This window comes from Dioscorea cayenensis, chromosome 15 (genome assembly GCF_009730915.1).
Source record: "Dioscorea cayenensis subsp. rotundata cultivar TDr96_F1 chromosome 15, TDr96_F1_v2_PseudoChromosome.rev07_lg8_w22 25.fasta, whole genome shotgun sequence".
Lineage (NCBI taxonomy): Eukaryota > Viridiplantae > Streptophyta > Magnoliopsida > Dioscoreales > Dioscoreaceae > Dioscorea > Dioscorea cayenensis.
In genome coordinates, this window is record NC_052485.1 from 9,031,000 (window position 1) to 9,040,693 (window position 9,694).

Below are 9,694 nucleotides of genomic sequence, written 5' to 3' on the forward strand. Positions count from 1 at the left end.
AGTTTTGTCATTATAAATTAAATTCTATTCATTCTTTTCCATTGACATGGCAAGGTTTCTCATGTAAATTTACTTGTGTTCGTTTAATGCTTGTTTGTATGCTTGCCTTTCTTTGTTTAACTTTCAATATTCCTGTTTAAAGTTTATGTTTACGTTGAAAATAGTGCTATCTCTGTTTAAATATCATTGTTTCTTTTTAACTTTCAGTGTTCCCATTTAATAATCAGTGTTTATGTTTAAATATAACTATTTCTAGTTAAATATCAGTGTATCTGTTTAATATAATCGCTTTACTGTTAAGATAATGCTTATATGTTTAAGATAGGATATTCCATTTACGTTCCTCAAAATGTTTAAGTCAAATGTTTAAGAGATAAAGTCTCAGTTTAAAGATCAAAGATTGACACATAAATAAGATTGTTGTTGTTTAAATTTATGTTTATTTACAATGCCTAGTCACGACAGTTTCATTGCAAGATCTACGATTGCGACTAGACCTGTGGCAGCGGCTGTAATGTAACTTGCGAAGCTCGGACGCTTGTGAGTCGATCCTCTTCCGTCTAGGACGCTCCGGTTGTCATCTCGTGACAGGCGGACGCAAATGCAGTTCTCGATTGTCGTCCTTAGGCTTGTCATGGTCGGGTATGGGGGAAATAGCTTCCTTATATGCAAATTTGTAATTGTCGATAGTGAAGTAGCCGCTAATAAATAGATGAACGTTGGTGTATGTCTGCATTATTGCAGCGTAAGTGTGTTTTCATGGGTTTCCATAAACTTGCCACCTGCGACATAAGGAAGTTTTACCCGATAGATCTACGGAGTTGTTGCACTCGTAAATCACTTCATAACAATCATCAGCACAACGACCAACATGAAGATTTCGGCTTTCCGCAACAAGTACCTCTACCTTCGAATGTATGTCGGGGCATAAGTAGGTCTCACATTTGTTCGCTTGCTCACGACGGGTGCATAACATGCACATCAGCTTGAATCTGTATGACGTAGAACACGTATACTTAAGCACTGTTAAGCTAAGACACTGAAATTTAATCAAAAACAGACATTTTAAATGATAAGATAAGACATTAAGTGATTACCTTTATAGTTAAACATAAACAACATTATTTAATCATAAAAAAACAAGTTTAAAGGATAAGAACCATTTTTAAGCGTTAAATAAAAATCAACATTCAAATACCGTATAGAGTCAACCATTTTCATCACTGGTAAATGTCGAGCTTCTTTGATCCATGCATTGAACAATTTTGTCACATTTGCATACATCTCACCCCCAACATTCACCTTTGAACAGATAATTCGACCAATATGACATATCTGAGTTATGAATCAACTAGTGATAGGCTTCGGGTGATGTGGCATGCAGTTCATTCACGGTATCATCGAATTCTTTAGCCGTGGATGCCCACGCAATATAAAAGTATATGGACCAGCACTCCTTCTTCAATGTCTTCCCAAGTCTAACATTGACTTTCATAAAATTAGCCTCCAAGGGTCGAAGGTAGTATGCATGTGGGGAAGAAGGGAAGACCTTTGCAATGGCATTCACAAGGCCCTTAGACATGTCTGACACAAATGTAATTATCTCTTCATAATCTCCTTCATCATATAAAGCATCACCTAACTTCGAAATGAACAACGTCCAATTGGCATTGGTCTTGTTGTCGATAATACTGAAGGTGACGTGAAAAAAACTATGTTTCCATCTTTGCCTGTAGCACCCAATAGAGTACCCCGATACTTTCCAAGGAGGTGGGTACCATCGAAAAATAGCAGCGGCTTACAAGCCCTCTTGAATCCCATGATACACGCATGGAAAGAGAAAAATGCACATTTAAAACACTCACTGTCTCTTTCCACAATCGCAATGCTACCGGGGTTTATCTCAACTACCTTATCTATGTACTAAAGCAATAAATCATAGCTAGAGATGTCGTTGCCGTCGAGGATCACCCAAGCATACTCTTACCCAACCAAGCTTGCTTGTATGGAATATGAACACTATGTTCCCGTAACATGTCCTTCTGCATGTCGATGGCCTTGTACAAGGGCTGGTCCTTATGCTTCTGAATGGTTCGTGCGCTTACCCATTTTTTGGATGCTTTCGGATGTGCCACCGATCCAATTCCACCACCGCAAGTGTGTGCCGGATGCATTGTCTTGATTCTGAAAGTATTCTTATTATATTCCTTTGATGCATGAAGGCGCCATGGATAACCAACGACAGCGTATTCTACAATCACCCAGTGTTTTTCATTCTTTATGAATTTGAAGTTAAAATTCCGTTTGATTGCAAAATTTTGAAGTGCGTCTCTGAAATGGTCAGCGCTTAGAAAACGTTGTCTGATATCCAATGATAACACCTCAGATTGATCTGACAAGGAAGGAAGGCATGCCACACCGTCAGGGTCACCATGAGGTGGAACGGATACGCTTGCAGAATCCGAATTCCTGCCACCACTTCAGTTTAAACGGAAAACATCAATATTTTAAGCGGAAACATAAACGTTTTAACGGAAACTAGAAACTTTAAACGGAAAAATAATATTTTAAAAGGAAACAGAAAAACTCAAGCGGAAAAGAACATTTTTAAAGGGAATCTGGATAACTTTAAATGGAAACTGGGATATGAAATGGATAACAAAGCAAAACTTATGTTTTGCTTTGTTTTACGCGGAAACATATTTTTTAAGCATAAATTGGATTAATTAAGCGAAAACATATACTTTTAAGCGGAAACTTGGATAATTAAGCAATAATTAACTTTTACAACTATGTAAACATAAAACATAAAGGAGAAGAACTTTTACAACTATGTAAACATAAAACATAAAGGAGAGGAAATCATTTTCAGTAGGATGCGACAATGGTACATCATCTGTCTCAACCTTTAGATCGACTGCAGCCCATTTGAAAAGAGAGTACACGTGACACATGCGCTAGAAGTCAACCTCGTTTTTTATCGGACAAACCGTTTTATGTCCATCGGGTGTGACAAACTTTATCCTGACACGGTAAATGTTGCACAACTGCAAGCGCACGGTTTTGCCAAGTAGTAAATAAGTATCGATCCCACGAGGACCAAGTATTGATTACCAATCTATTGCAACAAGAGATTATCTAGACAATTAAAAAGGTAGGATTTAGGAATAACAAGAAGCAGGGAATAAAACACAATCAAGGTTGAAGGAACACAGGGCTGTGGATCTTCCTTCAAATTTAAAAGAGACTTAGGTTTGGGAACTCACCACAAGGTATAACATGAATGATGTGCTGGATCTAAACTAGATTTGGGCAGATCTCTTGAAGGGCATTAATCCTAAGCTACTTGTCACTCTCTTTCAAGAGATAACAAGTTAGGCTTGATCAAGGCTACCTCCTACTTTCGTGGTTGATAAACCCTTCTCAAAACCTGAATAAAAACAGTGATTAAGCAATGAGCCCTCAAGAACTGCCTTTCAGCAGGTTCAGGGTGATTAATGAGGTTCCAAGACCCAGGTTATCCTTTCAGTTAACCTAGATCTCTAAGTTAGCAAGCAATGCTTTCACAATCACAAGCTTTGACATAAATCAGAAATCAACTCAAGAAATCTACCATTAAGCATAAAAGATCCATACAAAATGTATCAACACATCAAACACATAACACCTCGGGCTAATCCCAAACCTAAGAAAAGTTCTACTCACACACCATCTCAGTTACAAAGAAAAAGATAGGAAGAGAAGAAAGTCTGCAGAAAGCAGCACAACAAGCTGAGAGGACTCCCTATGATGTCTACAAGGTTTGATCTTCAATTTCCAGCTCTCCTCCCTTCTTCAACTCTCTCCAGGTCTTCAGATCTTCCTTTTTCCCTTTCCAGCCGCCAGCCCTTTTCTCCCAGCCTTCCTCTCCTCCTCCTGAAGTCACATTCTGGTCCTTTTATATCCAAAAGATAGAAGCTGGGCCCCAGCCACTTTACAGTCCACAGGTACTTCTCGTAGTACACAGGCAGGTTGTGGATTTCCCCAGTCTCCAGTTTCAATTCTTGCTTCTTATAATTAAAACAACTAGAAAGAGTAGTTTGTACAAAAAGAAGGGGAAAATAATAATAAATACTAGGAAAAATGCATGAATACTATCTAAATGCATGATGTTAATAATGCAATTTGTATGTGCAACAGTAAACAGCGAGACCCCATTGCTTACATATCTCCGCTAACACTGATTCCCAAGAAGTCAGTGCCGTGAACACTAGCACTCGTCCCTCCCCGTTGTATCTAACAATAGCACAAAACTCTCTATAATAAATCTGCATTTTTATAAATTGTTACTTTTTATCTCGCAAGATGATCAATGTGAGGGCAAGAAAGATATCTCACCTTATTGGGCAACCGATAGAACTCAAATCGAATAGACTAAATGGGGAGGAATTGATAACTCCAACAATCCAAGGTGATGAGTCTTCCAAACTTTGTTTGAGAAAACGAATGCAAAAATAATGCAAAAAGGTTTGATATGATGTAATTAGGCAGTTTTTTTCCCACCAATTTCAAGGGCAAAAAATGAATTTCAGAATATTGACAATGCTCGAGTGACTTACAGGGGACAAAAAGCAAGTGAAACAATAACGGAGGAGCTATTCGGGTATTCAAAATTTACAGGGGCTATTTAAGAAGATTTGCAATTCATGAGAGGTAAACAATAATTTTTTTTTATATTAAATATTAACTAAATTATATATTTGTATAGGTTTTGAACCTCGAATGGTCAAACTTCATATCCATTTTTAAGCATGTGTCTTATCTGTCTTATCTATCATGATACAGTCACCAATTCTCTCGGTGTTTCATATGGAGTTTTGAAATTAATTATCTTCTTGTGGTGCTAGAACTAGAATAGTTTGTCCTTTTTTTTTTCGACAAATAAATAAATAAATAAATAAATAAGTAAATAAAATTAAAACACACAGCTGAAGCCATGTGTGGATTACATTATCAGCAGAATATATTAATTTCTCTATTTTTTCTGTTCCTTGAAAACACAGCTCCCACTTCTTTCTTGCTCTACCTCTTCTTCCAGAGATGGAGCTCTCCATCCTCACGGCTACCCAGCATCAGCTACGCCCCAATCCTCCCCTCAAATCTATCTTTCGTCCATGCTTCAATCCCTCCAATGGTGGTGGCCATTCTCATCCCTTTTCCCTTGCATGTATTTGCTTCTTCTCTTGCTATCTATCTATCTATCCAAGTGGTTCTGTATGATTTCCTTTTTGTGGAACTATGATTTTGCAGGGAAGCATACATTGCTCTCGCTGCCTTGTCGCTGTTCTATCTCCGAACGCGTGGAAAATCCTGCTTTGGTTTCTTCACTAGATTCATCAACCTCTGGAAGAAGATGTTTGCTTGGTTCCTTTGTTATTGCTACATGTTGGTTCTTGATCCTCTCTACTTGTCATGCTTTCTTACTTGCATTGCTATTAATTAGTCTATTTCACTCGCTCTAGTTTAGGTTGTAATGATGATTTTAGTGGCATTTGTCAATCATTGGATAATTAATTATTCAAGTCCATCTTAGGAGACACATTAAACTACGAAGTGTATATCACAGTTTGCTGTATTTACTTCTATGCCAGGCATTACTCTGAATACGTCGGGTATGTTGGATGAATATAAAAATGTAGCATTTTGTATGATTAGAAGTTCGCCTTTTGTTGTGTGTTTTATCCATTTTGTCATATTTTGACTTTATAATTCACACCATGTAGGAATCAGTTCCATCAATTTTTTAAAGTTTGGGCACCATTTACTAATAAGTTTAATTATTTTCTATCCTATTATATTATTTTCTTTTTAATTTTTACAACATTTTGCCAATCTGTGATTTTAAACATCCCTTATCCATATCAATTAAAAACCTCATGATTTCGACTCTTGTAGCAAAATCTGCTCTTCGAACAGCAGCCTAGTTGATGTCATGCTGATCCAAAAATTGCCTAAATGTCCTCTGACCATTTCATTTCTGTAAACCATCCCCTTGATCATGCCTGTTCCTTTTTCTTTCTTTACTTGTAGATAATCTCCCCGTCCCTTTTTCTCTCTCCTTCACCAGACGCAAACTGTTTTCTTTGATAGTGATTTCAGTGATTTGTAAGAAGGGAATGATTCATCAAAAATATGAATTATTGGGTGATCTTTTTCGTAGAAAGGTATTCAAATCCTTTTAAATGTTGGGTATAATAAATAATTTAAAATACTGAATATTCTTGGAATCAGCTCTCTTTGGTGGAGTGAGCATTAAATTACTTACTTGGAACATGGTGGTATTGGGAATTTTAGCCTTAGCAATGTTAGTATAGTTTTTGAAGTTTCACTCAGCTAGTTGCCAGCCAATATGTATAATTGTACTTGTTTAACATGTAAAAGTTAATCTCTACCATTAAAAAAAATAATAGTTTAAGCTTTTGTGGTTAAGGGCCAATGAATTATTTCCATGAGGAAAAATGTATGGTCTATTAGAATTTTAGACTTCCTAGCATGAGAAACTAAATTAGATTATTGATCTAACTTCAGTTGTCCACCATTGAGGCCAATGGATGCACATCATCAGGATAGCAGATTGTGCTTTTGGAATGAGCATTGCCTCTAGCTAAGCTATTGGTGTTTCATGGTTGGTTAATGGTTAAAACTTAAAATTTAAAATTCTTGTTCTAGAGATGATGGCATTCAATTGTGGATTTAATACAAAAAGATGGTATTTGGGCCAGGTAATGAAAACCTGTGTTATTTTGTGTTTGAGTTTTGGTTGTTTGAATTTATTTTGGAAGGAAACTATATTTGAAGTTGAACTTTTATTTCATTACTAAGAGCTAATCAAAATAAATATTTTAAGATTAAATTATACTTTCTAATTAATGATGACAGTTTATTAATACTAGCATTGTTAGTATCAATTTTTTAATGTATTTATTTATTTAACTAAATATTGAAAAGATTATTTGTTAACTCATGTTATCCTTGGTTGTTTGGTTGAAGTTGTTGGGGTAACTGGGCTTATCCTCAAGTACCCCCACCAAATATCCCTGAAAGAAGTGATTACATCATTGAAAGCCTTAATTAAGAGAACCAACGAAGGTAGTAATAATGAACCATTTTAAATAGTTTTGAAATGAGTTTTTAAGGCATTTCTACTTCAAATGATGTTGTAGAAAACATAGACATGTAAAAAGGTGAATATAGTTATAGTTGTGTTTTAGATTAAGCAAGCTACCATGATATTCCCAAGTAATGGACTAGGTAGTAATAATGAACCATGCCAAATAGTTTTGATTTGAGTTTTTAAGGCATTTATACTTCAACTGATGTTGTAGAAACGTAGACATGTGTAGAGGTGAATATAGTTATAATGGTGTTTTAGAATAAACAGGCTACTGCGATATTCAGTTCCCAAGTAATGGACTAGGTGCTTTTTAATGAAATTTCTTCCATAAGTTAAGACTACAATTGCACTTAAAGGAAGACTTTAAGTATCTTAGCTTGAAGAAATAGGCAAGCCATTTGACTTCTTTAAGGAGACCTTATATGGAAATCACATTTGCATCTGAAACATGAATTGAAATCAATTTTCATGTTTTTCATCCTGAACCTAGTTCTTGACAACCAATTTGTACAATTTCACAGCTTTTCCTAGATTTTTACTTAGTGAATCTCATGGCAAAAGTTAATGTGTTAGGCACCCATAGTACATTTACTATATTGTTTCATGGGGAAATTATTATCCTACTGATTATGTACTGGTTTACATATATGGAATTTTGAATAATTTTCCCAGTGATGTATAATATTCTACTTGTGTATCAGTGAGGTGAGTCTGTGAGAAATAACCAGATTGCCTATTTTCAGCTGCGTTGCTCAACATGTATGATGTAGCTGGTGCTGTTTCAACCAGCAGAAGAGCTGTAAGAAAATGTGTATTCATTACTTATCTTAAACCTTTAGTCAGGCTTGTTCCATCCACAAACACTCTTATTCTTTTGCAGCTCAGGGGGGCAAAGGTTCCAGAGAGTGAATTTACTACATTACCAAATGGTTTGAAGTTCGTAATTCTCCTTTAGGTTTTCATGCTGATAATCTATTCTTGTGAAATTCAAGTATGTTACATGCTACTACATCTATCGCCCTTGTTGAAAAAGATTAAGGATTTTTTTCCCCCAATCATACTACCCTTTCATGTATTTTCAGTTTGCTAGTTTCTTTTGTTGCTCGAGTGCTGTATTTTCTTCTTATGATAAATTGTGGCATGTATTTAGGTTGATGTTTCATTCTTTTTCATTATTTTAATGTCTGATGTTTTAAGAGAGACCAAGTAGAATGAAAAGATCTTATAGTTGTAGGCCTTATGGAACAACCATTTAAGTGATGTAGCTGGTTAGTTTATATTTTATGCAGTTGCTGGATTTTGTATTACGCTGACATTTTGTTGGTTCATAGTTAGATGGAAAATATGCAATCTTTGTCTAGGTAATTATTGGTATATTAGGTTTTTGCACCCTAAATGGTGAAACCAAAGAGTAATTACTCTTGAAGATCCTTGAAAAGGCATGGAAAGATTTTGCAACAGGCTCCTTCAATAGGAGCGTGGATAAAAGAGTGGAACTTTTGCCAGATGAAACACAGTTAATAATTATAATGGCATGGCAATTGTTGACAACCACTAGCTAGGAATGAGTTCCCACACCAAATAAAGATCTGTCTTCAATTCAGAACCCACAAAATAGTACTTCAAATGATGCTCAATTAATTAATTATGCTACTCAGTATGATAGTTATTTGCATGGACCTCCATAAGCAATAATGAAATCCTCTTGAAACTGTAAATACTAACTCACTTCGGTGAAATTCTATTGCATAAAACATATAATTTTCTTGCAGTTACACCTTCAATATAGGGGCACATGTCTGTGATCTAAGGAAATGGGAAAAATAGAGGCAGAGTGGCACTTCCATGAAGTTGTGAGGAAGTTGAATGTAGTCTCAGTAATGGTGTCTGTTATGAGGGAAGTGAAACAACCATGAAGTAAAAATTTATGAACAATTACTACGTCCCTTGAGTTCAAAAGGCTTTGTGTCAACCTTTGTGAAGTTTTATTATTCTCATCTTTTCTTATCTTGTTGTTATCGAGTGTTTAGTTATCAGACTCTTAGTTCATTCTTCATTCATCAGGAGCTTGAGAGACATGTCAGAACATGTTTGGCATTTTGCGCATGTAAAGTGATTGTATATTCAGTAGTATTGTTATTTACAGTCCGTATGCTTGGTAGTATTATTAGGAGGCAATATCTTTTGTTTAGAAATGGTTTGTCTATAAATTATTAATCTGATCTTATATGAGTGGAGGTTTTATTGCAATAGTTTGGTTAATTGCTATATATTGTCTTCTCTCTTCTTTCTATGCCTCTAGTCACATAGTCAATCTTAGATGGGATAATAATCTAATATTTTATTGGGATACTAGATTTAACAATTTCCAATTGATTATGCGTTGAACAGTGAGCCTCTGTTGGAACTCAAAATGACTTTATGGTGAATGCACATGATAATAATAATAATCAAATACATGCTTTTTAGCTTGTGATAATTTTTATTTTGGTGCCATTTGAGAAAACCTTTTGCACAATCTAAAACTTTGATGAATTATTT

General features: G+C 35.5%; 1 protein-coding gene across 5 annotated transcripts; it reads left to right on the forward strand.

Annotated features, from left to right (window-relative positions):
* The first annotated feature begins 5,009 nt into the window (after positions 1–5,009).
* On the forward strand, positions 5,010–9,471 carry LOC120276884 (peptidyl-prolyl cis-trans isomerase FKBP16-4, chloroplastic-like). 5 transcript variants are annotated; one of them, XM_039283618.1, is made up of 5 exons: positions 5,010–5,176; positions 5,290–5,424; positions 7,897–7,952; positions 8,034–8,089; positions 8,926–9,471. In XM_039283618.1, the coding sequence occupies exons 1-5, from the start codon at positions 5,080–5,082 to the stop codon at positions 8,978–8,980; spliced, it is 399 nt and encodes a 132-aa protein (XP_039139552.1). In that variant the 5' UTR covers positions 5,010–5,079; the 3' UTR covers positions 8,981–9,471. The 5 variants fall into 5 exon arrangements, with proteins under 5 accessions (XP_039139552.1, XP_039139553.1, XP_039139551.1 ...); XM_039283619.1 differs by having other exon boundaries at positions 5,012–5,173; XM_039283617.1 differs by having other exon boundaries at positions 5,013–5,206.
* Positions 9,472–9,694: the final 223 nt, after the last annotated feature.

Coding starts and splice junctions, on each gene's coding strand:
- LOC120276884 (XM_039283617.1), top strand. CDS start 5,080: ATGGAGCTCTCCATCCTCACGGCTACCCAGCATCAGCTACGCCCCAAT. Junction 5,207..5,289: donor TCATCCCTTTTCCCTTGCAT/GTATTTGCTTCT, acceptor ATGATTTTGCAG/GGAAGCATACATTGCTCTCG. Junction 7,953..8,033: donor TTTCAACCAGCAGAAGAGCT/GTAAGAAAATGT, acceptor ATTCTTTTGCAG/CTCAGGGGGGCAAAGGTTCC.